Source organism: Sminthopsis crassicaudata, chromosome 3 (assembly GCF_048593235.1).
Source record: "Sminthopsis crassicaudata isolate SCR6 chromosome 3, ASM4859323v1, whole genome shotgun sequence".
NCBI lineage: Eukaryota > Metazoa > Chordata > Mammalia > Dasyuromorphia > Dasyuridae > Sminthopsis > Sminthopsis crassicaudata.
Window position 1 is genome coordinate 641,862,552 of NC_133619.1, and position 18,061 is coordinate 641,880,612.

The 18,061-nt window shown below is 34.8% G+C and overlaps 1 protein-coding gene across 1 annotated transcript in view; it reads left to right on the forward strand.

The window, feature by feature from the left end:
- The first annotated feature begins 8,899 nt into the window (after nt 1-8,899).
- Nucleotides 8,900-18,061, forward strand: part of LOC141562607 (vomeronasal type-1 receptor 4-like) — a 37,472-nt gene continuing 28,310 nt past the window's right edge. The window contains exons 1-2 of the mRNA XM_074302612.1: nt 8,900-9,018; nt 9,475-9,542. Of these exons, the coding sequence (XP_074158713.1) occupies nt 8,900-9,018; nt 9,475-9,542 (187 nt within the window). The remainder of the gene's footprint in view (nt 9,019-9,474; nt 9,543-18,061) is intronic.

Genomic DNA, 18,061 nt, shown 5'->3' on the forward strand with positions numbered 1-18,061 from the left:
TGTTATATAAACTATTTGAAAAAATAGGGAATGAAGGAGTCCTGCCAAACTCCTTTTATGACATAGACATGGTACTGATACCTAAAACAGGTAGATCAAAAATTGAGAAAGAAAACTATAGACCAATTTCCTTAATGAATATTGATACCAAAATCTTAAATAAGATATTAGCAAAAAGACTTCAGAAAATCATCAGGATAATACACTATGATCAAGTAGGATTTATACCAGGAATGCAGGGCTGGTTTAATATTAAAAAAACTATTAGTATAATTGACCATATTAATAATCAAATTAATAAAAACCATATGATCATCTCAATAGATCCAGAAAAAGCATTTGATAAAATCCAACATCCATTCCTACTAAAAACGCTTGAGAGTATAGGAATAAATGGACTATTCCTTAGAATAATCAGGAACATATATTTAGGACCCTCAGTAAGCATAAAATGCAATGGAGATAAACTGGAACCTTTCCCAGTAAGATCAGGAGTGAAACAAGGTTGCCCACTATCACCATTACTATTCAATATTGTATTAGAAATGTTAGCCTCGGCAATAAGAGTCGAGAAAGATATTAAAGGAATAAGAGTAGGTAATGAGGAAATCAAACTGTTACTCTTTGCAGATGATATGATGGTATACTTAGAAAACCCCAGAGATTCTAATAAAAAGTTATTAGAAATAATTCACAACTTTAGCAAAGTTTCTGGATACAAAATAAATCCACATAAATCCTCAACATTTTTATACATCACCAACAAAATGCAACAGCAAGAGATACAAAGAGAAATTCCATTCCAAACAAATATTGAGAGTATAAAATATTTGGGAATCCATCTACCAAAGAAAAGTCAGGAATTATATGAGCAAAATTATGAAACACTTGCCACAAAAATAAAGTCAGATTTAAATAATTGGAAAGACATCCAATGCTCATGGATAGGCCGAGCGAATATAATAAAGATGACAATACTCCCCAAACTAATCTATTTATTTAGTGCTATACCAATCAGACTTCCAAGAAACTGTTTTAGTGACCTAGAAAAAATAACAACAAAGTTCATATGGAAGAAAAAAAGGTCGAGAATGTCAAGGGAATTAATGAAAAAAAGTCAGATGAAGGTGGTCTAGGTATACCTGATCTAAAGCTAAATTATATAGCAGCAGTCACCAAAACCATTTGGTATTGGCTAAGAAATAGACCGGCCGATCAGTGGAACAGATTAGGTACAAGGGACAAAAAAGGGTACAAATATAGCAATGTAGTGTTTGATAAACCCAAAGATACCAACATTAGGGATAAAAATTCATTATTTGAAAAAAACTGTTGGGAAAACTGGAAATTAGTATGCCAGAAATTAAATATGGATCCACACTTAGCACCATATACCAAGATAAGATCAAAATGGATCCATGATTTAGGCATAAATAATGAGATCATAAATAGATTAGAGGAACAGAGGATAGTCTATCTCTCAGACCTGTGGAAGAGGAAGGAATTTATGACTAGAGAAGAACTAGAGATCATTATTGATCACAAAATAGAAGATTTTGAATACATCAAACTAAAAAGTTTCTGTACAAACAATACTAATTCAAACAAGATTAGAAGGGAAATAACAAATTGGGAAAATATTTTTACAGTTAAAGGTTCTGATAAAGGTCTCATTTCCAAAATATATAGAGAATTGATCCTAATTTATAAGAAATCAAACCATTCTCCAATTGATAAATGGTCAAAAGATACGAACAGACAATTCTCAGATAATGAAATTGAAACTATATCCACTCATATGAAAGAGTGTTCCAAATCACTACTGATCAGAGAAATGAAAATTAAGACAACTCTGAGATACCACTACACACCTGTCAGATTGGCTAAGATGACAGGAACAAATAACAATGAATGTTGGAGGGGATGTGGGAAAACTGGGACACTAATTCATTGTTGGTGGAGTTGTGAAAGAATCTGGCCATTCTGGAGAGCAATCTAGAACTATGTCCAAAAAGTTATCAAACTGGGCACACCCTTTGATCCAGCAGTGCTACTACTAGGCTTATATCCCAAAGAAATACTAAAGAGGGGAAAGGGTCCTCCTGTATGTGCCAAAATGTTTGTAACAGCTCTTTTCATAGTGGCTAGAAACTGGAAAATGAATGGATGTCCATCAATTGGAGAATGGTTGGGTAAATTATAGTATATGAAGGCTATGGAATATTATTGCTCTGTAAGAAATGACCAGCAGGAGGAATTCAGAAAGGCTTGGAGAGACTTGCATGAACTGATGCTGAGTGAAATGAACAGAACCAGAAGATCACTATACACCTCAACAACAATACTGTATGAAGATGCATTCTGATGGAAGTGGATATCTTCAACATAAAGAAGATCTAACTCACTTATAAAATCACTTATATCCTGTCTTTCTCTCTGAGCTTTAATCAATGCTTTTTTCTAATCTTGTCATAGGCTGCTTAACAGGCGATTCTGTTTGTATTTCTGCCTCTTCCCCTCCTCCTTCTTGCTGCACCCATGAAGGGTTAATTGAGGGAAGAGATGGGAAATGCTCCTGTTGCTCAGAATTGTACTTAACTTTATTGTTATCTGATTCATCCTTTTCACCTAGTTTAGTTGACACCTCCCCATTTTGCTCCTTCTTTTCCTTTAGAATAACAATTTTTAAAGCCATTTGGATTAAATTGTAGGTGTGAAGTGTACCTTTGGATATTGAGTTAGGTTTGGAATTGTAGTGTTCACTTAATTGCTCTCCTACTAATTTCCACTCATCTGGAGAAAAACAAGTACATATGACCTGCACACTTGTAACATGCCCACCTGGCAGTTACAATTACTAGTCTGTCCTAAGCCCAACAGAGCACCTTTGACCACTGACCTTTGCAGTGTGAACTCTACCTGGCTCGCCTCCTCTGAGGCCTTCAAAGGTCTCTGGCCACCATCTCTTGAATCTATAGTTTAATAACCGGTAGCCCACTCAAGAACAGCCACGTGTAATCTTAAAACCCTTTATTATACCTACTCACATAATGCTCTGATTTGATGCCCTGACTTGTTGGTTCCCGAGTGAACACCTGGTCAGATGACCCACATGTTCACTACCAAAATCCTTACCTCTTTCAGTTATCCATCTTGGCTTGGCCACCCAGGTAAGGGAGCCAGGTTAAAGAGCTCCAGGTTAAAAAGAGCGACTGCTGCCTGCAGTGGGCTTATAAAGGGCCTGTGAGGTCACACACACAGCCAATCAGCAAGAGACTCACCCATTATGAAGCTATCTCAATGTGGCCAAGATCCCACCTACAGGGCATTCCTAATATCCACCGAGATTACTTCCTGGGGCACTCAATCTCCTGTTGCACTGTGGCGCCGCCCATTTAAAGGGCCCCTGCAATTCCCTTCTCTTGTTTTGCAGGAACTGCAAATCTCATCAAGCTAAACTTTTAGCACCAGCTATAGTTCACTTGATCCATGAGATGACAGAGTGTTATGCCCAAGGAGGTACAAAGCAGCAGATCAGTAAACAGAAGTATGACAATGAGAACTATGCTCAACAGTGGCCCAAGTGTTCAACCCATTCATTAAAGTCATACTCAAGGAGATAATAAGCCAAAGAGGTTGGATGCCAATGAGGTAGGATGTCAACACTGAGGTGGAAAGTCAACAAGGTAAATCATCACAATTCTAGTTAACAATTAAATATCAGTGAGGTAGATTGCCACAATTCTGGTTACATTTATCACAATTCTAGACTAATTCTAATTTCTCACAATTCTCTATTGCACTTTTCACAATCTTAGAGCAATTCTAGTTTCACAGGTGCACATAAGCAAAGTCATGTCCAGAAACATTGTCTCAAAAACAATGGCAGGTGGGTGTGTTGCTTTTTCACCCACTAATTTAAAAGCATAGTCCTTCAATAGAAAGCATAGGGCAAAGCCTCTCCCCAGGTCACCATATGGTAAGTAGCCACGGGAGGAGCAAGCAGGCCCATTTTCCATTTACAGTCTTTATATTGCATATCACCAGAAACAGTCCATTTCAGCTGCTACACTGGAACTGTGTCTATTGTCTCTGGTGTCATGGTCAGGAGGGACATTGCTGCCATCAGCATCTGGAGAGGTGCTGACATCTGGCTGGTCCCTCTGGGCTGTTGTCTGGTCCTTCTCTTGGATCCCCAGTTCACAAATGTCTCTGGTGGGGATCAACTCCTCTGCTGATGGATCAGTTCCTGAAAGAGCTGATATATATTGGAGGCTACAAATTTTATTTGGGCTGTGGCAATTCTTTGTACTACACATACTGAATAGGCCGAATCAGATATTATATTTATGTCTCCCGGATAATAAGCAAGAGCTAGAATGATTGCATACAATTCATTCTGCTGAGTGGACTGAAAAGGAGTTCTGATTACTCTCTTTATAGTTAAGTCACGAGAATATACAGCACAAATATTATGTTTGGATGCATCTGTAAAGATAGTTGGTCCTTTAAGAGGAACTTTAGAAACCTTTTCTTCAAGAATCCATTGCCAATTATGTAACAGTTTGGTTATCTTTTATGGAGATCCATGTGTAAAATTTGGAGCTGTGGTTAATAAAATTTGCTACTCTGAGATGGTTTCACAGCACACTTTAACTTGTGCATTAGTATAAAAGGTGTATATCTTGTCAGATAATTGTACTACTCGTTTAGTGGCCTTTAATAAAATTCTAGCCACAAGTATTGGGTAAGGAATAAGGCTTTGTTCTGGTTGTGCTGGGAGGTTCACCCACTCTATCACACTGTCTCCTTGATGAAGGACTGCTGTGGGTGCCACTTTTGTAGCAAAAACTGATATTTCCAAGGATTTTTGAGTGACTCTTTCAACCACATTGGATAAAGCCAGTTCAACTTGTCTCAAAGCCTCTTGACCTTCTTTTGTAAGCTGGCATAGTGAATTTAAAGCACTGTCTCCCCTTAAAATGTCATATAAGGGTTGCAATTGACAGGTAGTCAAGCCTAGCACGGGATGCATCCATTGGATATCTCCTATCAATTTCTGGAAGTCATTTAAGGTGTTTAGCTTCTCTGTTCTTAAGGAGAGTTTTTGTACTGTGAGCACCTTAGGATATACTTCATATCCTAAATATTGAAAAGGAGCATGTCTTTGAATCTTTTCTGAAGTATGTGCAATTTATAATTCCTTAGTGTTTCTATGGTTTTTTGTAGACATGCTTCTAACATTTGTTCCTCAGGTGCACATCCCAATATATCATCCATGTAATGTAATAACATTACTTTTGGAAATGCTTTTCTTACTGGAGTAAGAGCAGCAGCAACATATATTTGACATATAGTAGGGCTGTTTTTCATTCCCTGTGGCAAAACTGTCCATTGATATCTTTTATAAGGCTCAGCTAAGTTAACGCTGGGCACTGAAAAGGCAAATCTTTTCATATCCTCCTTATCTAGAGGGATAGAATAGAAACAATCCTTAATGTCTATAACCCACAGAGGCCATTCTCTAAGCAACTGAGTAGGAGATGGAAATCCAGGTTGAAGTGTTCCCATAGTTTCCATGTGTTCATTTACCTTTCTTAAATCAGTCAACATCCTCCATTTTCCAGATTTCTTTTTTACAACAAATACTGGGGAATTCCAAGGACTTACAGAAGGTTGTAAGTGTCCTTGGTCAAGCTGTTCCTGCACTATGTCTAGTAAGGCCTGAATTTTATCGTTACATAAAACTATACATTCAAGAGATCATGGCCAGAGACCTTTGAAGGCCTCAGAGGAGGCGAGCCGGGTAGAGTTCACACTGCAAAGGTCAGTGGTCAAAGGTGCTCTGTTGGGCCTAGGACACTCTAGTAATTGTAACTGCCAGGTGGGCATGTTACAAATGGCGCCCAACGTGGGGCTCAAACCCATGACCCTGGGATTAAGAGTCCCATGCTCTACTGATTGAGCTAGCCGGGCGACTCTCTGAGACATCATAAGACTATTGTAGGACTGAAAGTCCTCAGGAATCATTGGATTCTCTGAGGCATCATAAGATTGTTGAAGGACTTCAAAACCTGTGGGAATCATTGGATTCCTTAACATGTGAAGCAATGGACAACAGATTGGTTTTGGAATATCTCTTGGTTGCTGAAGAAGGCATATGTGTGATTGATGTTTACATACTCTCCTTCTAGGACTTCTGGAAATCTTTTACAAAACCGTGTTGATTTATATTGTTTGTTATATCACTCCTTGCATGTACAATTCCTGTTTGTTACACCACATCGAATCTGCACTGACTGTGGGGAGAGTCATCACTAATAGCCTCTGTGTTATTGCTATGTGCTTGTGTAATACCTCCCATGTTGATGGATTTGTGCATACTTATCTCTAATAAGGCCCTTCAACCCAGAAACCCACTAGCAAATCCCCACTTCTCTTTGGTGCTTTTCATCTCCCTTCCTGAGATGTCAGGGAGGGCGTGATTATCTCCTTTTTAGTGCTTTCATCTCCCCTCCTGAAAAGTCGGGGATGGCGTGACCACCTGTGGTTTAAAACAAAAGAAAGCAGGAGATGTAAAGGGCTAGAACTAAGTAAGTTAAACAAAGTTTAATAAAAGTTTAACAAAGTTTCCTTTTACACTTCTGGGAGAGAGAGACTTTTCCACTGAGATTCAGATCGAAGGCTTTTCCACTGGAATCAGGATCTTGTCTGTGCCCGTTTGGGCACCAAAATGCAAAGGTCCGGGCTAGCTCCTCTGATGGGCTCAGAATCAGTCCTTGTCAGGATAAGCAAAAGTCCTTGCCCCATGTTGGGCGCCAAATTGTGATGTTCTGTTGTCTCCAGAGACTGCCGATTGCTCTCTGGGAACAGAACTGCTTTCTCAACTAAATCTCCCAGCCAGACTCTGACCTAGAGTAGAGACTCTCTCCCTTGCTCAATGTTGCTTCTTTTATCCTCCCAAAGAATGGGTGTGGAATAACTCAGGGGCTTCTGGGAAAAAATACTTCAACCAATGGACTTGCTCCTCTTAAACATGTAAACTCCTCCCCAGGAGTTCAAAGGGGTAAAACTCTCCTTAAGGCGGGAACTAGAGAATTGTTAAGTACTGACTTAGCACTTAGTAAGAACCTAATATCTCATTATCTCATTAGCACTTAGTAAGAACCTAACACATATATGTACAAACTATTTATAGTAACTCCCCATCAATTTAGGGAATGGCTGAATAAATTGTGGTATATATTATGATGGAATACTATTGTTCTATAAGAAATGATGAGCTGGACACTCTCAGAAAAACCTGAGAAGATTTCTATGAGTTTATGCAAAGTGAAATTTACTGGGTCTAGGGAATAGTAATATTGTTCAATGATAAAGTGTTAATGACTGCCATTCTCAGCAATAAATGATCCATGACTGCTCTGAAGGATTTACAATGAAAAGGCTATTCATACCTTGTGCCTAAATACAGATTGAAACATACTTTTAAAAAAACAATTTCCCTGAGATTTTTTATGGGAGGGGAGGGAAGAGCTATGTTTTGTTTTCAGGAAATGTTTTGCATAACTTCATATATGCTATTTATTTTAATATTTTATTTGAGATATTAATCTATACCTACCTGATTTTTTCCAGATAGATTTCCAATTTTTTTATTCTTTCTAAAAGTCAAGTCCTTAACCAAGTAACTGAGATCTCGGAATGCATAAAACACTGTCTTACAGTTGGTTTCATATTTTGTATAGTTAATCCATTCCAATAATGTTTCTATATTTATTCTTCTGTAGCAGTTTGTCTTTTCTGTTGTGTTAATTTGTTCAATTTAATGACTCTTTTCAACAGTGAGATGATTCAGGCCAGTTACAATGACCTTATGATGAAAAGAGCCATCTACAACCAGAGAGAGGACAGTGGGAACTGAGTGTGGATCACAAAATAGCATTTTCACTTTGTTGTTGTTGTTGTTTGCTTGAATTTTATTTTCTTTCTTATTTTTCTTTTTTGATCTGATTTTTCTTATGCAGCAAGATAATTATACAATTAGGTATGTCTATATTGCATTTACATATATTTTTACCATGCTTAACATATATTGGATTACTTGCCATCTAAGGGAGAGAGTGGGGGGAATGAGAGGGAATTTGGAACACAATATTTTTACAAGGGTCAATCGTAAAATTTATCCTTGAATATGTTTTGAAAATAAAAAGCTTCAATAAAAAATAAAACAATAAAAGAACAACAAAAAATCATCACATCAATATCAACTTGTACCTAAATCCTCTGTGTATATGCCTTCTTACTGCCCTAATAAATATACAGTTTTCAAGAATTACAAGTGTCATCTTCCCAAGTAGGGATGTAAAGAGTTGAATCTTTAAATTGCATGATTTTTTCTTTCTTATTTGTATTCATGTTTCTCTTGGGCCTTTTATTTGAAGATCAAATTTTCTATTTAGTTCAGTTCTTTTCTTCAGAAATGACTAAAAGTACTTTATCTCAATTCTCCCCCTCTTCCCAAAAGATTATGTTCTGATGGAGCCACAAGGACAGAGAGGAAGGTAGGGACTTGCCTGAGTTCTCCCTCCAGTTCTTCTACATATTTTTAAATAATGATTCTAAACAAATTTTAATCATCAGAACTCACAAATATGGAATTTAATAATTATTTAGCTGTAAACAAATTAGAAGGTCAGAAGGGAAAATCTGCTGGACCAGAGTAGGCCTGGTTCAAAATCCTGGCATAGGCCATGACAGCACAATCACGGCATCAGCAAACCAGAAACAGACATTTAGTCTCTAATTCGGTGATAGCATTGGCACTTTCCAGATCTCTCAGCCCACAGACATCAAGGATATTTGGAAGGTACTCAGGAAAGGTTTGGAGCACTACTACATGAGGGGAACTTCAGTAAATCAGAAGCTTGAGGTTGATTTTGGGAGACACCAATTAGCACTGATGACAGCAGCAGCAGAAGCAACAGCTGCAGCTTCTGAAATCTCAGCCCACAGAAGGTAAGGGGAGTGAGGGGGTGAGAAGATTACAGGGGTCTCTTTGCTAGCTCTGAGGCAGGACTCTATTGCTTTGCCCATACTCAGATCTGGGTTTCAGTGCTGGCTCAGAATCTCAGGATGAGGAAGAGAACTAACACACTAAAACTTATACTCAGAGTAGAGCAAGGATCCTTCTCCTCAGTGTTCCAGGACAGAAAAGAATTCTTGTGCCCACTCAGAAACCAGAGTGTAGACCAGAAGAGTCAATACACTTCTTTTTACAGCATATCACCTTGAAAGAACTGAAAATATACAATTTCCCAAAAGATCTCTAAAAACAGCTGCACACTTGAAGCTTGAGACATTGCACACACTACTCAAAAAAAGAGCCTTATTCTAACAAATAGTTAAAATTTAAATAACAAGCTGGGAAAATGAGCAAACAACTCTGGCCATATAAATTTAATATGGTAACAGAGATGATCAAAACACAAATTCAGAAGAGGATAACAATGTTAAAGATCTTACAACCAAAGCCTCCAAGGGTAAAAAATCCTCAAAGAGTAAATAATGTAATACTCATTCAATGTGTATATAGAAATCCTTGTAGGAAAGTAGGACGGGAATGGGATACAGAAAGGGGAAGGGTGATAAAAGACAGAGCACAATGGGGGGGGAGTAATAAGTAACAAAATATTTTTGACAACTGACAGGGTAGAAGGGTAGCATTAATAGAATAAATAAGGAAGAATACAATTAGCAAAAATAAGTAAGAATTCATTCTAGATAGAGGTAGATGAAAATATTAGGTTGATATGGAAGTGGGTATTTTGGGTTTTGGTTCTAGGCCAGAGTTAAAAACGGAAGGAAGAACCTGAGATCAGAGACACCATCATCTACTGACCAGGACTAGAAGTGATTACACTAACAAATTGCTATATTTTTTTTTGAAAGAGCAAGCATAGAAGAAAGAATCTAAACATAGGAAATTACTATGGTAGTAGAGAAAACTCACATTCATCTTCAAAGGAGGATAGTGAAGTTAAAAAAAACACTCCTTCCTTAAAGAATCATGAAAAAATTATCATCTTCCCCAAAAGAATTCATAGAAGGGCTCAAAAAGAATTTTAAAATATAATGAAAAAAGATTGAAGAAATTTTTTTAATTAAACAATCTAAGAAAAAATAAAATGATTATGAAGTGAAAGTTAACTAACTAGAGAAAAGATCCATAATCTTAAGGGGAAAAAAATGACTGAAAACTAGAATTGGGACAGAAAAAATTATGAGACTAAGAAATAATAAAAAAAGAAAAAGAAAAAGAATAAATTGAAACGAAAAGAATGTGAAACATCTCATAAGAAAAAAAGTCATTTGGAGAAGAGATCAAGAAGGGAAAACATAAGAATAATCTGACTACTTGAAACCTACAATAAAAATGTTTTGATACAATAATTTACTTTTATCATCAGGGCAGTTAGAAGTATATACACGCACACACACGGAGCAGGTTTGAGTATCTGAAGGGATAATATTTAATAAATAAAATTAAGGGGTGAGAGAGGAACATGCTGGGATAAAGGGAAAGGGAGAGGTGGAATGGCATAAATTGTCTGCCATAAAAGAGGCAAGAAATTTTTTTTTACAATGGAGAGGAAAGCAGGGAGAGAAGAATGAGAGAACCTTACTCTTGACAGAATTGACTCAAAGAGGGGATAATAGATTATTGGTATAGAAATCTGCCTTAGCATATGAAGGTGATTAAAGAAGGAGGGGGTAATAGTAAAGAAGGTGCATTGTGGGAAGGTGTAGTCAGAAGCAAAACAGTTTGTAAGGAGGGTCAGGATGAAAGGAGAGAGAATAGAATATGCAGAGAGGAATATAGTTAGCAATAGAAATTATGAAAAGAACCTTCTAGAAAGTTTCTCTGATGAAGACCTTATTTCTCAAATATGTAGAGAACTGAATCAAATTTGTTCTTTAAAAAAACATTTCCCAGTTGATAAATGAACAATATATATGAAATATATGCATAGAGGTATAAAAATCATGCATATCCTTTGATCTAAAAATCCTACTACTAGGCATGAATCCCAAAAGAGATTATGAATTTTAAAAAAAGGATCTATATGTACAAAAATATTTATAGTAGCTCTTTTGGAAATTGAGAGGATATCCATCTATCTATTGCAGAATGGCTGAACAAAGTTTATTATGTGATTATGATGGAATATTGTTCCATAAGGAATAATGAGCAAGATACTCTCAGAAAAACCTCGAAAGTTCTCCATAAACTCAAGAAAGTGGAATGTACTGTGTATAAAGTAATAGCAATGTTGTGGGAGGATCATCTATGAATAATTGCTGTTTTCAGTAATAAAATGATCCAAATGATCCAATATACCTGAAGGATTTATGGAAAATGCTCTTCATCCTCAGAGAAAGGACTGATTGGGTCTGAATGCAGACTGCAGCATACTTTTTTTTACTCATTATTATTCTCGAGGATTTTTGTGAGGTAAAGATACATATTTTCTTTTGCAACATCACTTTTAGAGAAATATTTTGCATAACTTCTTATATACCTTCTCGATAAGGGAAAGGTGGGAGAAAAGGGAGAGAAAGTGCAACTCAAAATTTCAAGAACAAATGTAAAAATCATTTTACATATAGGTATGGAAAATAAAATATTAAGTAAACAAAAAAGTGAAGAAAGAAATCCTTGGAACAAAAAAAAAAAAGTTGATAAACGGGCCAATTCCAGAAAACCTGGAAGACTTATGTGAATTGATGCAAATGAAATGAATGAACAGAAAAACATTGTATCCAGCATCAGCACCAGTATGTGATAATCAACTCTGATTCAGGTCTTCTCAGCAGCAAAATTATTCAAGACAAGAACAAAGAACTCACAAAGGAACATGCTATTCATAATCAGATAAAGAACTGATGGACTCTGAATATCTATCAAAGCACATGTTTTTCCACTTACTTTATTCTACTTTGTAGTTAGTTTTTTTCAACTTTTCATCACTTTCTACTCTCACAATTGTAATTAATATGGAAATATGTTTTACATGATTGAACAGTGTATAAACCACATCAAAATGACTACCATCTTTGGAAGAGGGGGGAGAAGGAAACAAGAAAAATTTGGAACTTAGAATTTTATAAAAATGAATACTAAAATTTTTCTTGACATGTAACTGGGGGGACCACTTAAAATTAAAATTGATCTTTCCAGATTAATTATCTTTTAGGGAGAAGATATATATATATATATATATATATATATATATATATATATACATATACATATGTGTATATATATATACATATACATATATTTTGAGGCTGGGGTTAAGTGACTTGCCCAGGGTCACACAGCTAGGAAGTTAGGAACTGTTAAGTGTCTGAGACCAGATTTGAACTTGGGTCCTCCTGAATTCAAGACTGGTGCTCTATCCACTGCACCACCTAGCTGCCCCAGATAGATATAATTCTAATCCGATATTCTTTCTCATTGAACAAAGCAGAGTGGCCAACATCTAGACTTAATCCCTTGGTTCACCTTACAAAGGGAAGCAAGGTTTTCTTAAAAACTCTAAATTTTGCATTTTTGCTCCCCTGCAAGTCATATTTTGATTCATATTGCTCCAGACAACAGCCATGGCAAAATAAGTCAATGTAATGTACATACACTTAAACACACAAGAATTCTACATTTTATAAGAGATAAGAAACAAAGGTATCCCAATTACATTGCTTTTTTGACTTAATTGCAATATCTTCAACTACTGAGGATTTTATCAGAGATGGAAAAATTGTGGCCCTTATTGTGGTGTATATAACTTTCTTTACTGAATAGTCTTTACTGAATTTTTTGCTGATGATCATTGTGGGGAAGATGTGAAAAAGCATTAAAGTAAAAATGGTACCACTACTATATTTAGGAATATTAGCTTTAAGAAGGAATTCATATTTAGAGATTTCACTGGAAGCATAGAAATTTGAATGATTAAAAACTATGATGCAATGCTTGGGATCCCTCAAGACTAGCCAGTTACTAATGGAAATACTTATAATTAGCATTAGTTTTCCCTCCTCTGACTGTGAAGACCTCTTTAATAGTTATAATTCTGGTCTCTTGAAACCCAGGAAACTTTCTCTTTGCTTTGTATTTGCTTGATGAGTTAGCTATTTTAATTATTTATTACAAATGGAAATTTGTCAATCAGTAGGAATCCTCAAAGACATTTTCATCTGGGACAAAAATTCATTCTATTAGACACATCCTTTTTCCCTTGATAGACTATTGTCATGGGTACTTCCCATGACATGATAATTACAATTTGCCCGATAAATGGGCTCAGATAATCTAGCCCTTCTATCAGTCCAGGTCTTTATAATCTGCCTATTCCATCACACTTGCATACATAGACACACACACATGAACAAAGGCACTTTATTTTAAAAGCAGAGAACAAGCAGGTGAGTATATCTCTTCTTATATTCCAGTTTTATATCTAGGAACTTAGAAGCAGGAAATTTCTTCCAGGACATAGAGTTAAAGTATTGTTCAGTCACTGTGGAAATGACAATGAAAAGACTTAAGAAGCCTTGGAACTTCTTTTGGTATCTTAGTGCATCCTTGAATTAACTGAGCTTCTCTTTCCTACTCTATGATTTATTCCCTATCATAAATAATGCTTTCATATCTCTTAATTGTTGTTCCTGCCTTGAGAGCTGCTTAAATTCAACACACGTAATCAAAGGCATTTTTCTAAACCTCTCTCTGCTGATATCATTTTTCTGTTTTTTTTTCTTTTACATTTTCTCTCCTTATTTTTTCAGAATCCTATTATGTCAATGCTTCTCTTTCCTGACATAAGTAAGTGTGTTGTTTTTTCTTTCTCCCCTGTACTTCCCCCCTTCCTTCACCTCATAGTTTTAATGTTTCTATGGTGATAAATCATTCCATAGAGGACATGGATCTGATTTTTTTTTCAGATCATCTCCCTACATTTTGCTCAGCAAGTATCACAAATCTTTTTTTAGATCTATATATATATAGCTACTTTAAAATTCCCTAACTTTCTATATTGAGTAAAATATTCCCTACTCCATCTTTGATCTCCTTTTCCACCCAGTGAAGTAATAATTCTATTTTCTTTAGGAGCATTTCATCCTTAACAACTTGGGATTGAAGAATGAATTCTTATATCCCTTCATCTTCGGCATTAGGAGAAATAGGAGCCTATATTAATAGTAAGAGTAATTTTTTGACTAGCAAAGAGAAATAAATGGAATGTTCAGCATAGTTGATCTCACAATTATAGCAACATTCCATAATGGCATTGTTTGAGACTTTTCAGTCTTTTTTTTCTTTTGTAAACTGTGTGCATCATTTCACATTAGCTCTAAATCTGGCTAAAATATTTCTATTCAATTATAATCTTTTAATATCTTTTTCATCCTCAATGACCTTTCTTCAACTTCCATATCAACTCAGTAACTATTATAATCACTCTTTAAGGCTAGCTTCAGCATATAATCTCTTTTTCTAATATACTCTACCATTGGTTTAATCTATCATTTTGATTAATATTTACATGTTCCACTAACATTTCTTTAAATTTGCTATTTCTTAGCATCTATCTCTTAATTTTTTAAATTCTTTACTCCTTGATCTTTTTCATCCTTTTATATTCTACCTAATTGGCTGGCTTCTTTTTCAATGTTTTATCACAGAATCAAGAAGTACATGCAAATAAGAGTATTTTTCTTTGGTTAATAATAAGTTACATTTCCCCACCTCATTTTCATATATTCACAATTTTGGTCTTCTTTGAGAATAAATGACAACATCCTTAAACATGCTTTGCCTCCTGACATAATTTATATAGAACCAGTTTTCTCCATCTTTTCATGTTATTTTCCTCTTTTGTCATTTTCACTTCTTCTAAAAAGAAGATAATTACAAATCCAAAATATAGATACTAAACTGTTGTGGGATGAGGAAAGGCATTACTTACCCCTAAAATACAGTTCTCTGCCCTTGTTTCATAATTTTTATCTTGCTTCCACTTTCAATCTTAAATAGCATTTGCATGACAATGTTTAGCTGGGTAAAATTTTTAATAGAATAATATTAAAACTCTTAAAAGTACTTCATACTCTTTATAAAACAAACCCATTTATAATTTTCCATTGTCTTTGTCAATAACAAATAAATATCATAAAGCAGCATTTCCTTTGACTGTTTTATGATGAATCATTTACTTACTATTACCTTTTTTAGGCTCTTTCTTCCTGTCATGGAAATTTATTGATAATGATACATTAAATAATGCATTTGCCATAAAAGGGTTACTTTTCATTTTATACATTTCCAAATTTTTTATCATTAATGTAAACTTAGAAAGCTAGGTGACACAGTGAATAAAATGCTGTGTCTAAAATCAGGAAAACCTGAGTACATATCCAATATTAGACACTTGCTAGATTTATAACTTTTATTTAAAATTTATTTTCCCCTAATTATACGTAGAAATTAGCATTTGTTTTTAAAATTTTGAGTTTCAAATTTTTTCTCTTCTTCCCTTTCCAATGTTTAAATAACAAGACAAAAATTTATTATAGATTATAGATGGGTAGTCATTCAAAACACATTTCAATAATAATTATATTGTAAAAGAAAATATGGACAAAAAATAAAGTTTGCTTTTTTTAAAGTATGATTCAATCTGTATTCAGACATCATTAATTATTTATATGGGGATGGTTAGCTCAAAGGATATCAAATACATACATACAAATATATGTTCATGAAATATCACTCCTGTAGTGTATACCATAAAGAGATTAGTAAAAAAAAAAAATAAAAAAAAAAGGAAAAGGAGCTGCATGTATAATAATTGTTAAAAAGAACCTGCCTTATTAGGGCAAAGAATTGAAAATTGAGGGACTGTCCATTAATTAGGGAATGACAATATAAGTTGTATGTGATTGTGATTGAATACTGTTGTTTTATAAGATGAACAGGATCCTCTCAGGAAAACCAGGAAAGGTTCACATGAACTGATAATAAATGAAATGGGGAGAGTGGGAGAACATTACATGAAATAATAGCAATGTCCTATGATGGTCAACTATGAAAGGCTTATCTCTTCTCAGAAATATAATGATACAAGATAATCTCCATAGACACAGTGATGGAGTCAGTGCAGATCAAAGTACAAATTTTTCTTTATTTCCCTTGCTCTTTTGTCTATTTCTTTCATAATATAAGTATAAAATTTATTAGTATGACTGTACCTTTATGAGCTATAACAAATTGCTTGCCTTCTCAATGATTGGGGTACAGAAGGGAGGGAGGGAAGAAGAGAATTCAGAATGCAAGTATTAAAAAAATGATAAAATTATTTTTACATGTAATTGGGAAAAATATTGAAGAAAAATGTACAAAAAAATGCTTGAAAATCATTGTCTCCCCCACTTCATTTTCATGCAAAATAAATCCACATAAATCCTCAGCATTTTTATTCATCACCAACAAAATGCAACAGCAAGAGATACAAAGAGAATTGCATTCAATACAATTGTTGAGAGTATCAAATATTTGGGAATCCATCTACAAAGAAAAGTCAGGAATTATATGAGCAAAATTACAAAACACTTGCCATAAAAATAAAATCAGATTTAAATAATTGGAAAGATATTCAGTGCTATACTATACTACAGTATATCCACTCATATGAAAGAGTGTTCCAAATCACTACTGATCAGAGAAATGCAAATTAAGACAACACTGATATACCACTACACATCTGTCAGATTGGCTAAGATGATAGGAAAAATTAATAATGAATGTTGGAGGGGATGTGGGAAAACTGGGACACTAATTCATTGTTGGTGGAGTTGTGAAAGAATTCAGCCATTCTGGAGAGCAATCTAGAATTATGCCCAAAAAGTTATCAAACTGGGCATACCCTTTGATCCAACAGTGCTACTACTGGGCTTATATCCCAAAGAAATACTAAATAGGGCAAAGGGTCCTGTGTGTGCCAAAATGTTTGTGGCAGCCCTTTTCGTAGTGGCTAGAAACTGGAAAATGAATGGATGTCCATCAATTGGAGAATGGTTGGGTAAATTATGGTATCTGAAGGTTATGGAATATTATTTGCTCTATAAGAAATGACCAGCAGCATGAATACAGAAAGGATTGGAGAGACTTACATGAACTGATGCTGAGGGAAATGAGCAGAACCAGAAGATCACTATACACTTCAACAACAATACTGTATGAAGATGTATTCAGATGGAAGTGGAAATCTTCAACATAAAGAAGATCCAACTCACTTCCAGTTGATCAATGATGGACAGAAATAACTACATCCAGAGAAGGAACACTGGGATTTGAATGTAAACTGTTAGCACTACTGTCTTTCTATCCAGGTTACTTATACCTTCAGAATTCAATTCTTAACATGCAACAAGAAAATTGGATTTACACACAGATGTTGTATCTAGGTTATACTGTAACACATGTAAAATGTATGGGATTGCCTGTCATCTACAGGAGGAAGTAGAAGGAGGCAGGGGAAAATTTGGAAAAATGAATACAAGGGATAATGTTATAAAAAAATTACTCATGCATATATACTGTCAAAAAATTTTATAATTATAAAATTAATAAAAAAATAAAAAATAAAATAAAATCAGGAAAACCTGAATACATATCCAACATTAGACACATGCTAGATTTATAACTTTTATTTCAAATTTATTTTCCCCCAATTATATGTAGAAATTAACATTTGTTTTTAAAATTTTGAGTTTCAAATTCTCTCTTTTATTCCCTTTCAATGCTTCAATAACAAGGCAAAAATTTGTTATAGATTATAGATGGGTAGTCATTCAAAACACATTTCCCTAATAATTATATTGTGAAAGAAAACATGGACAAAAAATAAAGTTTTTAAAGTATGATCCAATCTGTATTCAGACACCATTAATTATTTATATGGGGATGGTTAGTCTTTTTCATGACAAGTCTTTCAGA